The sequence below is a fragment of the Salvelinus sp. IW2-2015 genome, linkage group LG14 (genome assembly GCF_002910315.2).
Source record: "Salvelinus sp. IW2-2015 linkage group LG14, ASM291031v2, whole genome shotgun sequence".
NCBI lineage: Eukaryota > Metazoa > Chordata > Actinopteri > Salmoniformes > Salmonidae > Salvelinus > Salvelinus sp. IW2-2015.
In genome coordinates this window covers 16,697,917-16,713,874 of record NC_036854.1, presented here as the reverse complement: position 1 = coordinate 16,713,874, position 15,958 = coordinate 16,697,917, and the positions used below count along the sequence as shown (strand labels likewise).

Here is a 15,958-nt window from a genome sequence, read left to right as displayed (position 1 = left end):
AAAGAGCTGTTTCCATTATGGGAGCATTCTTGTTTTGTTCTTCCTCTAGTTGTTCCCTAATCTGACACTCTTCTTAACCCATCGTTTCCACTGGGTTTGCAAGGAATTCAACTATTTACATTTCAATAGTTTCAAAAGTAAGGAAATGGGTTGCCAGTCAGTTTTGGTATGCTGTTCAGCTAAGCCTGTCTTAACGTGTTTGTCTTGAGTACAAAACAGAAATGATGGTCAAAGAAGACGTGATGGGTTTTGCAGCCCCATCGTGTCTGGTCTAGTTCGGCCTAAGGGGCAGTAAGACACATGTCGGATTTATTGAATTTGACTACTGCTGAGCGCTCCCTTGAAACGAATCCAGAAAAAAATGATATTTTATTACAGCACTTTACTAATCAGATGAGGAGGTAGTTACTATAACGTTGAAAAGTAAACTTAATTTACTGAGCAGCTGCGAATGTGGCCTCATTCATTGTCTATCCTGTCTCCTACCCTATACAGGTGGTGTACTTTGGGGATAGCATGCGGTCGGACATGTTCCCTGCTAGCACGTTCGGGAAGTGGGAGACGGTGATGATCGTGGAGGAAATGGAGGGAGAGGGCGTCCCGAGGTGCGACGCAGCGAAGACCAACGAGGCCCAAGCGGAGCCTCAGGACAAGAAGGGAAAGTTTGAGGTTAGTTCACACAAGCAGCTGTTTCCGTTTAAAGCGCTCTCCCACCTTTTTACCTTGCTCCCTCTGAAAGACATATCCTCCCAACCCCCAGCCCCTTTGCTCTGCTCAATGCCACAATATACCCACCGTAGCGTGTGTTGTGTCTGAGTGGATACGTGGGCTTGTTCATTTTGTAAGCGTTATCAAAAGACTTACAGTGTTGTAAGTGTTCCGTGGCAGTTTTGTATTATTACAGTTCCACAGCTATTGGCGAAATCTGTAAAACCGGTCATGTTGAAACAAGTTTATATGAGTCTGTATTACTGCCTAGTGTCAGTACAGGAAAGTCAGCGGAGAAAATTTTCACGGCAGTTGACGTACTGCTAGGAAGGAAACTATAATGTGATGTGCTGTGCTTTCTTACAACTATTATGTAATATTGTCAGTGCTGCCCTCTCCTTCACTGACCAGGCCATAGTCTATCCATATCCAGAGGGGTCAGTGCTTCCTGAGAGGGAATTAGGTGAGTCAGCATATATGTTGCCAGGAACGATGAGAGGAACCACCTGGTTTGGATAGGACACCACTAAGGGTGTGTCCGTAAATTTACTCTGGATTGCCAGATTGCGCTCAGAATGTGCTCTGAGCATTGCCAGATTTKTCCGTTTTGTAAATTCATATCGTTTTGGGTTCAGAGAGCACCCTGGACACTGCCCGAGGAGTAGGGTTGATCTGAGCGTTCTGTCCTCACAACGGCAGTCAAGCACCCAAGCTAACTGGCTAACGTTGTCTAGCTTGCTAGCTACTTCCAGACACAAATGAAAGAACGCCTCACTCTGACGATTTTACTCACCCTAGCAGAGCTGTTTTAGCTGATTTCACGTTATCCAGGGTGTTGGTGACTAACTGTGCTGCTGGCAACAATTTAATTATATATATTTTTGGGCCAATGTTTACTGACACCGGTCATATTCAACGGGGGATGCGCGTTCGTAAAATCGTCAGTTATTCTGTGCTCTGGCACACTCAGACGAGAATGCTCTGAAATAAGAGTTGATAGCCAGAGTGTATTGACGAAYGCACTCTGAAGACAGATTGGAGCACAGAGCCTTGGAGATGGACAAATCGTCTCGGCCTAGACTCACTACCTCTACCTCTCTTTCTCATGCTCTTTTCTCTTTCTCTCTCTCCACTTCCTCTTTTCACTTCACCTTTCCTTACTAAAACTTATTTCCCCATTTGCCTCGTTTATGAGAAATTCATTATCTCCTGACTCCTGGAAGCTCCAGTAGGTCTCTCTCTCTCTCTCCACTGTGGTGTATCAGCTCTGAGCTGTAGCTCCGCTGCAGCCAAAGTGTATGTAACACATTAGACAGTCTCAGAAAGCTGCCTGGAACAACATGTTTCTCATCAGTTTCCCCCAGATTCCTTTTGGTTACATTTTGGCTCTCAATATCTGGTGGAAACTTCCACATGAATAGGCAATGTAATGTTGTGCATCAATTTGCCAGTTATTAATGATGAATTATGAGGTTCTGTGTAGTGTAGAGAAGCTCCAAACTAGGGAAGAATGATAAGTAGTTAGCACAGTAGTTTGAGACAGAATATTTCCATGCCTTGGATTCATTGAATCTTATGACTTTAAACATAAACCGTTTTTCTCAGCGAGCAACTCCACCTCTAAGTYTGGTTGGGAGTCAAAAAGCTTCACCATTCAGAATAACGTCTTCATCACACTTTCCACCAAGAGAGGGAAAAAGTAGCAACATTTTTAATTTGAAGCATTGACCTTTCTCCCAGATTAACTGAATTCCACTTCAAGGAAGTGTCTGGACCAGTTGACTAATTTAGATGTATACATTTCTTCTGCTACCTCTGTTTTGATTTGTTATCAGTCCATGCTTGTTAACCACATCCTGTTATTAACATCTTAGACAAATGGCACTGATAAGTATGAGTAAGAAGGATAGGGGTTCTCTCTTGGCAAAGTGACTAACACCACACTGCTTCTTATGTTGAAATTCCTGTTAAAAAGTGGATCCATTATTACCCACAAGTTTCCTCCCTAGTAGGAGGACTTACATTAAAAAAAATTGTCATTTAGCAGATGCTCTTATCCAGAGCAACTTACAGGAAARATTAGGGTTAAGTGCCTTGCTCAAGGGCACATCGGCAGATTTTTCACCTAATCGAGTCGGGGATTCGAACCAGCAACCTTTCTGTTACTGGCCCAATGCAATTAAACGCTAGGCTATCTGCCGCCCCGTACCTCTTTCTGGTCAGAGAATCACTCCCTCTTTAACCCATGTGATGTGCTTTCAGGACCAGGGCATGAAGGCGCCCTCTGCTCCATCAGAACAGTGGGGATCCTACTTTGTGGATGCACACAAGAGTGGTGAAGGGGATGAGGAGAGCCAGAAACTCACCTGGTGCTGCCATAGCATCCACAAATACAGCACCATGGCCATCCCCAGTGTGGAGTCTATTGCAGGTACAGGGAGGAGAGGGCTACGAGGGCCCACTGACTCTGTGTTGCGTAATGACCTACCAAATTGCTGTATTTATTTATTTAACCTTTATTTAACTAGGCAAGTCAGCTAACAACAAATTCTTATTTACAATGACGGCCTACACCGGCCAAACCTGGACGACGCTGGGCCAATTGTGCGCCGCCCTATGGGACTCCTAATCACGGCCGGTTGTGATACAGCCTGGATTCAAACCAGGGTGTCTGTAGTGACGCCTCTAGCACTGAGATGCAGTGCCTTAAGACCGCAGCGCCTCTTGTCTTGAGAGAGGCGTGCTCTGCTAGTTTAAAGAGTAATTTGACCCCAGATATCCTCTACTACCTGTTCCTTATTCTTGCTAAGAAGTGCTGGTCACACTTTATTTGGATAGTCCAGATAGTATGACCATCTGTAGAATAGACTGTTGATAAGCAACTGCTTGCTAAGGTTACGGTTATTGTTAAGGTTAGGTTTAGAATAACGGTTAGGTTAAGGGTTTATGTTTTGGGTTAGGATACGGGTTAAGGTTAGGGTTAGTAGATAGATAGTTGAAATGTTACTGACCATCTACAGATGGACTATCCAAATAAAGTGTTTGCCAAAGTGCTTTCTAAAACAGTTTGTTCCTTTTTGTGAAGGTTTGGTTTGGCAGAGCTTTGCGCAATTTCCAGAAATCAGAGAAGAAATAAATGTGTCATGGACCACTCCTAGCTATTGTTGATGATGTGTGCAGAATGGAAACTTTGAGGGTTACATGGCCTTGCTAAACAGGCAAAACTGGTTGATATGACATAATTCTCACTAGTTTATCTCTCGTCCTCCTCCATAGATCTCCCTCTGGACTACAAGTTCCCCAGGTTCTGTCCCAACAAACCCTGCACCACCGGCTACTACCCCAGACCCCCAGATTCCCTGCTGAAAAAGTTCCAGAGTCAGTCGTCTTAAAGAGTCCTCCTCCCAGAGTCGCCCCTCACCCTCCTCAGCCTAAAGGGGAGGAATGTGCCTCCATCTCGCCTGTAGTTCCACACCTGAACCATGTCATCTATCCCTCTAGCACAGGAAATCACGCTCACATTGATAGAAACCATGGGAATGTAAAAGCACAGTATCTCTCTGCAAGTAACCTGGCTACATTTGAACGTTGTTCTGTATGTGGATTATTGTACATGTGTGTGAAAAATGTGACTTGCCAATTGTATGTGTGTGGGTATGTCAGCCAGCAGTGCTGATTTTAAAGCATATTATTCATATTGTTTAATGTGAAGACCACTTTTGTAATGTAGTTAGATAGGTAATTGATGTTCCATTTAAACCCCCTAAAAGTACATCATTCAATGTAAGCTAATAACTCTTCAGAGTACAAAAAAAACTTTAAGCCCTGTAAATACTGTCCTACGTTTAGTTTTTTGGTGTGTTTCCTTACCTCAAAAAACTGATTTGAGCTGGAGTGCAACATTGCAGTCACAGCGGTGTTGTCTGTTGTCTCCAGAGAGAAATTCCTAATAATTCATTATGTCCAGTATCCTTGGTATGATGTGTGTGTGTATAATACATAATAACCAGCCATTTTGGTTTTCTGTTTCACTGTATGCATTTCAGTGACAGTAACTTAAGATGTCCTTTAAGATAAAGCATTTCCCCTGTGTTTGTCACAGATTCCCCCGGTACTGCTGCTCATTCCGTGCACCAGTTCCGGAGTTCTACATCACCGGCCTTCTAGGCTTCACTGAACTGTCTAATTACGCACTCCTGGTTCCCATTTCTCCTTATTAGTAATTGTATATACTCTGTTCACCATTGTCACCATGTCCGTTGGTCCTGTGAGTACCTGTGTTTCGGCTTTCGTGCTGCGTGTTTTGTACAGTTGTTATTACGGGTCTTACCTCGTTCTTTTGTTTGGGTTGTATCCCAGTGTGTTTYGTATATGTATTTGTTTTGAGCATCGTCCCCGTGCCTTTCATGGCATGTTGTTTCATTTGGGTGGAGTATTAAAACCCCATATTACGTATTCCTGCGCCTGTCGCCAATAATTTATACAACGTGACAGTATTGATTTTGTGGAAGGTGTTTAAGAGAATTGTTCTTGAAGAAATGGCACAATCTGTCCTTTAGTGTTACCTTTTTTGTTGAAAGAATAGAAAATAGTAAAATGGTAATATTGGATGCTTAAAGATTATGCTCTGTGTACTCTGTTATTTTTTGGTGCAACAGTAAAGTATAGTGCTGTTGGAGTGACTACTGTGTAAAACTGTGTTATACTTATGCTTTATATGCAGTACCAATTTGAAGATATGCTTCAACTGAATTCTGAATGGTTACATGTGTTGCTTAGCTGCATATAGACTAGTTGTATTATAATGATAAGAAGCAAGTCTTAATATGCCTGTAGAAGTGTTTTTACAGGAAGTACTTTAGAGAGGACAGCAGACCTTAATTGGTCATTGGATTATTTCTGTTCTAAATGTGTGTGTTGGTGTTAAATGCAATGCAGCTTTGGTGATTGTATTCCATTTCCTTTTTGATTTAGAAACTTTTATATGCTCATTTGCCTTATGTTCAATTCCTTAGTGGTATTTTAGTGTTCTAGAGAAGATGCAGGGATAGTGTTTCAATGTACTGTCTGTGAAATAAATAAAGTTATACAATTTTGTTACACACTGCTTTTTCCTGATGATTTGAGTTTTCTTGAAAGTTCAAATAAAACATCTGAAAATGTGTCGACGTCAGATCATTACAAAATGGGATTAGACTGTTTCAAATGTATTTCTAGACTGTTTGGCTACTTTCAATTCTACAAATATGTTCTCTCTACCTGGATGTTTGTGTCTACAATCAGTCATTTCTGTCTCCCTCCTACTTCTTTAGTCACTTTCCTACACTGCCCCTCCTCATTCGGCAGAATTGATGACGTTCTTCTCTCCAAAACCTTGCGCAAAGAGGGTATACTTTTTTTCACTACTTGAAGATTCAATGTATCGATGCCTGTCGCGGGGATTACATTTATAACACAGAAATGACTTGTAGGGGGAGTGTCAAATCTGGACTACAATTGTACAACAACGGGTTTTGACAGGTAGGCTAATCTTGATCGGTGTAACGTTACTGTTCTTTCCTTACAACAAGCCACCGATCGAAAAAGACTTCCGATCCAGTGTGCTATCTGCGCATATTTATATGTTAATACCGTGTGTTAAACGTTTTTCGATGTTGGAATAATAGTTCACTAATTACATTTAAGAAAAGTACTATTTATGTAAGTAGATGTACATATGTACACGAAATAATGAACTAAATATTTTTGTCAGTGTGACATTCGGAAACGGATGACAAAAGTCACATACAAGGACATTAGATACGATATGTACAAGTGTAGGATATTATCAGAGTTGTGTATAGGTATTAAAATATGACAATTATATTTCCTATGACCTGAGGAAAACTAGCCTACTAATATGAAAAAAACKGACACTTTTTATATGAGTAAAACATTTGTTAGGACGCTGGCGACCTGAAGTAGGCTATCCAAGGTAAGGAGATGTGTGAGCAGCCAGGTTGGAAAGATAATCCGCGGAGCTACTTTACTGTAAATTGGTAGTTGCCACTGTAAACCCTTGAGTTTAGGGTTTGTAATAGGCCTACTTTCGAGTGATGGAGTAGTATAGAATAGTTTTCATAATACACATTCTACAGTCATTTGTTTTTCAACATGTGGTCATTTGAAATAGTCTTATCAAGTTTCAAGGGCACAGGTCTTTTAAAAACTAAACGTCTATTTGAGAATGAATTGCCCAGTTTGTGCCATCAGTTTGTAATTTTTGTGTAAATTGAAAGAAACCAAAGCAGTCAAAGGTTAATCCAGCGCAGGAAAGGGACAGCTGGTTTCCTTTATTCCCCTAAACCAATCAGTGCTCAATCTCCATGCCCCTAAACACATAGCAGGAAAACGTTTCACTTCCACATCCAGGGTTCATGGGCTTTATGGCAGTAATGGTAGACTATCTGATTATGTCTTTAAATGGACAATATGCAGTTGTTACATCCATTTTTAGACATTTAAATTAAATATACCCATTGTTTCTTGAAGGATAGAATTTATAGATCCCCTCATGAGCTTAGTACAACTGTCATAACCCATCATAACCCCAAATATTAAGTTGTTTTACGCCTTTGTAAACAATGTAAATGTAAACAAATACTGTTAGCCTCAAAATGGTTAAAACAAATAGTTTGTATGTCATGGATGGTCAGTCATTGTATCTATATCTCTGTCCATGAGTTTGAGAATGGTTGTATTTCTCCAGCCCCATCCCTCAGCTGTTACAAAGTTTACCCCTTTGTTATTGTTCAAACTACAGATTCCCCTTTAAACTGGAATGTGCCCGTTTATGAGGTCAGGTGTCATATCTAGCTAGTTGGTCAAGTGAAGCAACATCTGCAAAGTAATGGACATTTAGCTCCCTTGTCCCCATTGGTGTCATTTTTAGTAGGTAATACAAAACTGTGTATTAAAATACACTAAAGAGAAAACTCACGCTAATAGGACTGACCAGAGTCTAGTCTCTCTAGACTACCTTCAAATCACCAACAATAGATTTTGCCCTAGGCAAGTGCCAAGAGTAAGGCAATGAAATGGACGTCCACGTTCCTGAGAAGAGATGACATGCACTACCATCGTGTTAAATGTACCACGTGATGTTAGTCATTGGCTAAGCCAAACCACTATGACTGACGAATAGAATACCACAGAGACCTTTATGACCTTTCGAGTGTTGAGGACCGTCTTTCTGACTATGTGGATGTACATGGCTGGACTCACCTGAGACACTGCCAAACAAATGTAAGGATTATCTACCCTGATGAACACACCTCTCGCCAATAGCTGGATTACAGTATCAATCTGCGGTATGATAGCACACTACACACATTATAGCTACCTCTTCTCAAGATACACATGGGGGAGGAGGAAGGAAGCGGGGGGGTTGGGGTCTATTTTGATTATTCATATAGATAAGTTGCATTTTTACAACAGAGAGCTGAACTTCCCTTTCAGTTGTCACAGTCTACAGTCTACTTGTAGCGTTTTAAAACTTGTCAGAACAGTAGGGGGAAGCCAGAACGATCAGGAATACAGCTGTATCCAATTATTCAAGGAATGTAGCCCTCATATGAAAAAGCTGGGGAGAGTTGAGAGAATATGGCTGGCTGGCTTTCTTAAAGTCTTTTCTTCTCCCTTTCCTTTCCTTCTCAGCTGAGCTCTGTTGGAAATGCCACTGCGCCCTCTCTGATGTGAGGATGAGGACCTACACCCGAGGGGCCCCCACAGTGTTCTTCATAAGTCTACTGTGGCCCCTGGTGGCCCCGGTGGTGGGGGTGGCGGAGGAGACGATAGACCCCAGTGGAGGGATACCCTTCATGGGAGGGAACTACGATGGACACCCCATGCTGTACTTCGGCCAAGGCGAGGTGGAGGAGCTGCAGTCGGCGGCGGCTGGGACACACCGGGAGATGGCCGCGAGGATCCGCGAGGCGGGGGAGGCCATGCTGGAGCACCCTGAGGAGTACCTGCCCCCCTGGAGCCCGGCCGAGTTCAGCGCCCGCTGGAACGAGGTGTATGGAAACAACCTGGGAGTGCTGTCTATGTTCTGTCTGCTCTACCCACACAGGGCCGGGGCCCTCGACCTGGCCAAGGATTACATGGAGAGGATGGCAGCTCAGCCTAGTTGGTATATTTTCTATCTTTGTTTTTCCCTTATTTTTGTGTGAATTTTCAGTTGCAATTAATTGTCTGTGAATAGCATCCCTAACCTATAGGGACACGAAATAAGAGATACAATCAGATATGCCCCTGTGGAAACAGTTACTGTGTAGTTACTCAAATTCAACCCATAAGTGAATTGCTCGCTTCTCAATTTCAGAAAATCGCTTAGCCTACCCTTAGCGTTAAGAAAAACTCCCACATGTTTTTCTCATTACGTGAACAATATTGGTCTATTTGGAGAAGGTGCAGATGCTGCCTGCTATCTGTATTTCTCCTTCCTATCATCATGTGACCACTGGGGATAAATGCCAAATCCTCCTCCTCTCCAGAGGACCTTTGACTGACTCAATCCCCCTCCATAGTATCACTTGTTCAGTTTTCACTGTGGCCGGCCAGACCTGAGGAAGAGATGCCCTGTGGTCCAGGAAATGTGTTTAGCAGCTGTATGAATTTATTGCTTAACATGCCCCCGTTCAAAGGAAATTAAATGTTCAGATGTTGAGCTGAATGGCCTGGTGCAGTGGGATGGGAGGACTAGGGTTCAGGTGGTGGTGAGAGGCTAAGAAACCAATTTTACCTGGGTTCTCAGAGGGGTTACATGGGAAGTCTCATCTGCATCTCACATTGTTCAGCCCCAACCTAAGGGATGGGCTAATGACTCTCCCAGTCTATAGACTCAGAGGGGAATAGCTTAGGGAGCTTTGGATGATGTTATATTTCATTTTCATTGTACAGTACTAGGCTGTACTATCTTGCAGACTTCTTCACTTTCTGTTGCATAAGAATAATACGCTAACAAGAGGCTAGCAATGAGACTGCATGTTGTTGCTGTATATTTAGCCAACCCTTACAGTACTGTACTTCAGAAGACCCCTGACCGCCTGTGAGGGTTGTGAAACTTCAGTGGTTTCATTTTTTCCCCTTGCAGTGCAGTTAGGAAAGTGCATTATAGCAAGCTTTCTCTGCACGTCCCAAGCCAAGGAATTCAGTGTCAAGGAGGGGTCTCTGATATGTCGGGCAAGGCATTTCACTGTCGCAGCCAATTTAGTCATGTCGCCTGCGTTCTCAGGACGTCTGGTCTCTGCTATCAGCCTCGTGGTCAGAGGGCTTCCCTTTTCAAGTTTCACCTTCTTTCTTTCATTACTTTTCAGAAATAAGCATTACCTCAGCTCCATTGTTTTAATCCTCTATTTAGCCATCAGCTGCTGTGTCTAGCCAACCTAGTTCAGAGAAAAAGGTTTTCTTTAGGGCCAGTGTTAATGGGTACATGTACAGTTAATCATTAGTTCAAATTTGTGAAACTTCTCACAAAATGGAAGTCTGTGCCACAATTTGAGAAATGAAAACCCACAAGGACGTTTTTCACATTCTAACTACTTCTCTCCTCAGCCGCACATTTACTAGGGCTTTGGAGTCTCTCAGGGATCCTTAAAAGTGGCTCCAGGAATCAGTCAACTGTGGTATCTGTGACCTTCAATTATGTCTCCAACAACTTGTTGAGGAGAACCATATTCCATATTCCAACTCCAGCTTGTGGCGCACTGGTTCCCTGGTTCGGTTTTTAAGGCAGTTCATGTGTAAACACACAGAAGAGACGTCTTGTGTGCTTTGGCGTAATGTAATATACAGTACAGTAGTGACATAGAATCACTCTTCACTCATTCTAACTACTTATACAGTGCATTAAACTTGGTTGGTGAACCAAAGACTGTAATAAAACATTATTTAAACTCCTTTTTTGATGAATAAAGTTGAAATCAAGAACCCCTTTTTATTCAATTTAATTTAAACCCATGTAGAATGAACATTTATTTCCAATGAACTTCCTCAGGTCGTTGACAGATGGAAATAATGTATTAGCTAAATCAAATGGAAGAAATGCTGCCAGAGGGTGGCGGAATATCTTTGGTATTTATGAATATTAGAGTCACATTTAAAAGATAAGCAGGCAGCTGTTTTGATATTTGTCACTGAGTAACGTTTATGGGTCCATGTGATGAGTGGAATGGATTTCAACCTATGTCTTTTAGATGTTCTGAGAGGAACGATTGTCAAGATGGAGCTGAAAATGTAATTACATGGCACGCACTTTAATAGTAACTGCTCAAAATACAGGTTGCTTTTTGGATTTATATTTTATTGCCACATCTGAAGTCAATTTGACTATAATTACACAGAAAGAGCTTTTATAGAACACCTCTTAGCAGGTGGTATAGGAGATTAATGCATGGGCACGGACTATTTTGCTAATTTAACAATTAGTAACTCTTAGAAATAGAAGTCAGTCAGCATTCTGAGGTGCCAGCTACTTTACAAATAGCACATAGTGCACTTTACACAGCACTTTAAAAGGCAGGATATGTTGGAGTTGGACTTTAAAGCATGTGTGAAAATGCTGTTTTGCATGTTCTTTTGTAAAGAGAACAAAAAGCTATTTAGTAGCTGATTACAAGCTTGGACAAATTATGCAAATCGCCTGAGAAGGATTAGTTGAACTCTACACTTCTGATGATATTTCACTTTCCAGAATATATACTACCCTTTCTGTTTTTGCAGCCTTGCTTGGGCTAGTGTGAAAAGGGAACTTCAATCAATTCAAGACTATTTGTAAAGATACTACATCGTGATATTACTGTTTTCTTGTGTATTAACCCTGTGAGACCCAGGCAKAGATCCAAATGAGGAAAAACATGTATTTACCGTTGAGAAATACTTCTAATCGGACTCTGATTATGAAAATAATCTTGTTAGTTTTATTTCAAGTTTGTAGAACAATTTTATGGAAAAGTTGCAAATATACACTATTGAGCTTCAATGGTTGGAACATTTTGTTGTAAGAACATTTTGAAATTCTATAAAAATCACATAAAAATTTATCAAAAGCATTGATGGGATGGAAAATATTGTTTTATGGTATATAAACTATATATACAAAAGTAACTGGACACCCCTTCAAATTAGTGGATTCGGCTATTTCAGCCACACCAGTTGCTGACAGGTGTATAAAATTGAGCACGTAGCCATGCAATCTCCATAGACAAACATTGGCAGTAGAATGGCTTTACTGAAGAGCTCAGTGATTTTCAACATGACACCGTCATAGGATGCCACCTTTCCAACAAGTCAGTTCGTCAAATGTATGCCCTGTTAGAGCTGCCCTGGTCAACTGTAAGTGCTGTAATTGTGAAGTAGAAACGTCTAGGAGCAACAACGGCTAAACCGCGAAGTGGCAGGCCACACWAGCTCACAGAGCGGGACGGTTGAGTGCTGAAGCGTGTAGCGYATAGAAATCGTCTGTCCTCGGTTGCAAAATTCCCTACCGAGTTCCAAACTACCTCTGGAAGCAACATCATCACAAGAACTGTTCGTCGGGAGCTTCATGAAATGGGTTTCCATGGCCGAGCAGCCTCACACAAGCCTAAGTGGAGTGATGAATCACGCTTCACCATCTGGCAGTCCAACGGACAAATCTGGGTTTGGCAGATGCTAGGAGAACGCTACCTGCCTGAATGCATAGTCCCAACTGTAAAGTTTGGTGGAGGAGGAATAATGGTCTGGGGCTGTTTTTCATGTTTCGGGCTAGGCCCCTTAGTTCCAGTGAAGGGAAATCTTAACGCAACAGCTTACAATTACATTCTAGACGATWCTGTGCTTCCAACTTCGAGGCAGCAGTTTGGGGAAGGCCCTTTCCTGTTTCAGCATGACAATGCCCCCGTGCACAAAGTGAGGTCCATACAGACATGTTCAACCTCTCCCTGACCTAGTCTGTAATACTTACATGTTTCAATTAGATCACCATAGTCCCTGTGCCCAAGGAAGCGAAGGTAACCTGCCTAAATGATTATCGACCCGTGGCACTCACATCGGTACCCATGAAGTGCTTTGAAAGGCTGGTCATGGCTCACATCAACAGCATCCCTAGACCCACTCCAATTCGCATAYYGCCCCAACAGATCCACAGATGACGCAATCTCAATCGCACTCCACACCGCCCTTTCTCACCTGGACAAAAGGAACACCTAATTGAGAATGCTGTTCATCGACTACAGCTCAGCGTTAAACAACATAGTGCCCACGAAGCTCATCACTAAGCTAGGGACTCTGGGACTAAACACCTTCCTCTGCAACTGGATCCTGGACTTCCTGACGGGCCACCCCCAGGTGGTAAGAGTAGGCAACAACATGTCTGACACGCTGATCCTTGTCCCCTCCTGTATTCCCTGTTCACCCACGATTGCGTGGCCAAACACGACTCCAACACCATCATTAAGTTTGCTGACGACACAATCACTGACAACGATGAGACGGCCTATAGGGAGGAAGTCAGAGAACTGGCAGAGTGGTTTCAGGAACACAACCTCTCCCTCAATGTGAGCAAGACAAAGGAAGCTGATAGTGTACTACAGGAAAAGGCGGGCCGAACAGGCCCCTATTAACATCAACGGGGCTGTAGTGGAGCGGTTTGAGAGTTTCAAGTTCCTTGGTGTCCACATCACCAACGAACTATCATGGTCCAAATATGCCAAGACAGTCGTGAAGAGGTCACGACAAAACCTTTTCCCCCTCAGGAGACTAAAAAGATATGGCATGAGCCCCCAGATCCTCAAAAGGTTCTACAGCTGCACCATCGAGAGCATCCTGACTGGTTGCATCACCGCCTGGTATGGCAACTGCTCGGCATCTGACCGTAAGGCGCTACAGAGGGTAGCTTCCTGCCATCCAGGACCTGTATAATAGGCGGTGTAAGAGGAAAGTCCATAAAATTGTCAGAGACTCCAGTCACACAAGTTATAGACTGTTTTCTCTGCTACCGCACGGCAAGCGGTACCGGAGCGCCAAGTCTTGTACCAAAAGGCTCCTCAACAGCTTCTACCCCAAGCCATTAGACTGCTGAACAATTCATAAAAATCGCCACCGGACAATTTACATTGACACCCCCCTGTTGTACACTGCTGCTACTCGCTGTTTGTTTGTTACCTATGCATAGTCACTTCGCCCCTACCTACATGTACAGATTACCTCCTCAACTAGCCTGTACCCCTGCACACTGACTCAGTACCGGTGCCCCTGTATATAGCCTTGTTATTGTTATTCTTATTGTGTTACTTTTTATTATTACTTTTTATTTTAGCCTACTTGGTAAATATTTTCTTCTTCTTGAACTGCACTGTTGGTTAAGGGCTTGTAAGTAAGTATTTCACGGTAAAGTCTACACTTATTGTATTCGGTGGATGTGGCAAATAAAGTTTGATTTGATTTGACATACACTACCGTTAAAAAGTTTGGGGTCACTTAGAAATGTCATTGTTTTTTAAAGAAAAGCAAACAAATTTGTCCATTAAAATAACACCATATTGATCAGAAATATCAGTGTAGAAAGTGTAGACATTGTTAATGTTGTAAATGACTATTCTAGCTGAAAACAGATGCCTCACATGTCCTCAACTGGCAGCTTTATTAAATAGTACCCGCAAAACACCAGTCTCAACATCAACAGTGAAGAGGCGACTCTGGGATGCTGGGCTTCTAGGCAGAGTTCCTCTGTCCAGTGTCTGTGTTCTTTTGCCCATCTTAACCTTTTCTTTTTATTGGCCAGTCTGAGATATGGCTTTTTCTTTGCAACTCTGCCTTTCTTTGCAAGGCCAGCATCCCGGAGTCGCCTCTTCACTGTTGACTTTGAGACTGGTGTTTTGCGGGTACTATTTAATGAAGCTGCCAAGTTGAGGACTTGTGAGGCAAATGTTCTTCAAATTAGACACTCTAATGTACTTGTCCTCTTGCTCAGTTGTGCACCGGGGAACCCTGTCTCTTATACACATCTAGATGTGTATAAGAGACAGCGCAAACACAACGTGCCATTGGAACACAGGAGTGATGGTTGCTGATAATGCGCCTCTGTATGCCTATGTAGATATTCCATAAAAAAATCAGCCGTTTCCAGCTACAATAGTTATTTACAACATTAACAATGTCTACACTGATATTTCTGATCAATTTAATGTTATTTTAATGGACAAAAAATGTGCTATTCTTTCAAAAACAAGGACATTTCTAAGTGACCCCAAACTTTTGAACGGTGRTGTATATATTTGAAAGGATCAACTATTTTGTGGGTTTTCTATGTATGCAGACCATATAACTTACTTTTAGCAATATGTAGTTGTCCTTTCTGGATTAATTACTTCTCTACGTTAAAATTAATGGTTGTAAATGGCAGTATTCTAACCTCATAAACCACACATAAACCACACATACAGTACCAGTCAAAAGTTTGGACACACCTACTCATTCAAGGGTTTTTCTTTATTATTTTCTACATTGTAGAATAATAGTGAAGACATCAAAACTATGAAATAACACATATGGAATCAAGTAGTAAGCAAAAAAGTGTTAAGAAATGTAAATAGATTTGAGATTCTTCAAAGTAGCCACCCTTTGCCTTGATGACAGCTCTGCACACTCTTGGCATTCTCTCAAACAGCTTCATAAACGGTTTAGATAGCTGGCTAGACTAACAACCTAGAAATCTATAAAATGTTAGCTGACATGGGCTAATCGGGTGACTGTCAGTGACTGACATAACAAGAGGAAAACTGCTGATGCGCAATATCTGTTTTTTKGGGGGGGGCCCTAGCGGCCGCTAATGTCACTTATGCCTAGAAATAGCACTGAACAGGCAGCGTTGCAGTTTTACAACCGTGTGTCTCACAGGGTTAAGTCTTGAACATGTATTTCTTACAGATGACTATACTTATCTTTTCTCTGTGTCTTGCAGGTTGGTAAAGGATGCTCCCTGGGATGAGGTTCCTCTAGCCCACTCTCTGGTTGGCTTCGCCACAGCGTATGACTTCCTGTATGAGTACCTGAGCAAGGTGCAGCAGGAGCGCTTCCTGCAGGTGATCGGCAACGCTACGCGCTACATGTATGAGAAGTCCTACATCCGCGGCTGGGGCTTCCAGTACCTGCACAACCACCAGCCCACCAACTGTGTGGCTCTCCTCACCGGCAGCCTGGTTTACATGGCCCAGGGTGAGTATCACTGATT

At 42.4% G+C, this 15,958-nt stretch overlaps 2 protein-coding genes across 3 annotated transcripts in view; both read left to right on the top strand.

Annotated features, from left to right (window-relative positions):
- LOC111972687 (5'-nucleotidase domain-containing protein 1-like) overlaps positions 1–5,870 on the top strand; it is a 56,536-nt gene extending 50,666 nt beyond the window's left edge. The window contains exons 10-12 of the mRNA XM_023999718.2: positions 496–669; positions 2,971–3,139; positions 3,985–5,870. Coding sequence (XP_023855486.1) covers positions 496–669; positions 2,971–3,139; positions 3,985–4,100 — 459 coding nt within the window. The 3' untranslated portion in view covers positions 4,101–5,870. The remainder of the gene's footprint in view (positions 1–495; positions 670–2,970; positions 3,140–3,984) is intronic.
- Positions 5,871–6,058: 188 nt separating this feature from the next.
- Positions 6,059–15,958, top strand: part of LOC111972814 (dermatan-sulfate epimerase) — a 24,682-nt gene continuing 14,782 nt past the window's right edge. Inside the window, exons 1-3 of one of the 2 annotated variants that reach the window (XM_023999912.2) lie at positions 6,059–6,228; positions 8,404–8,878; positions 15,689–15,942. In XM_023999912.2, the coding sequence (XP_023855680.1) occupies positions 8,448–8,878; positions 15,689–15,942 (685 nt within the window). In that variant the 5' untranslated portion in view covers positions 6,059–6,228; positions 8,404–8,447. Of the gene's footprint in view, positions 6,229–7,662; positions 8,058–8,403; positions 8,879–15,688; positions 15,943–15,958 lie in introns of those variants that run through there. The other variant, XM_023999911.2, reaches the window with a different exon arrangement.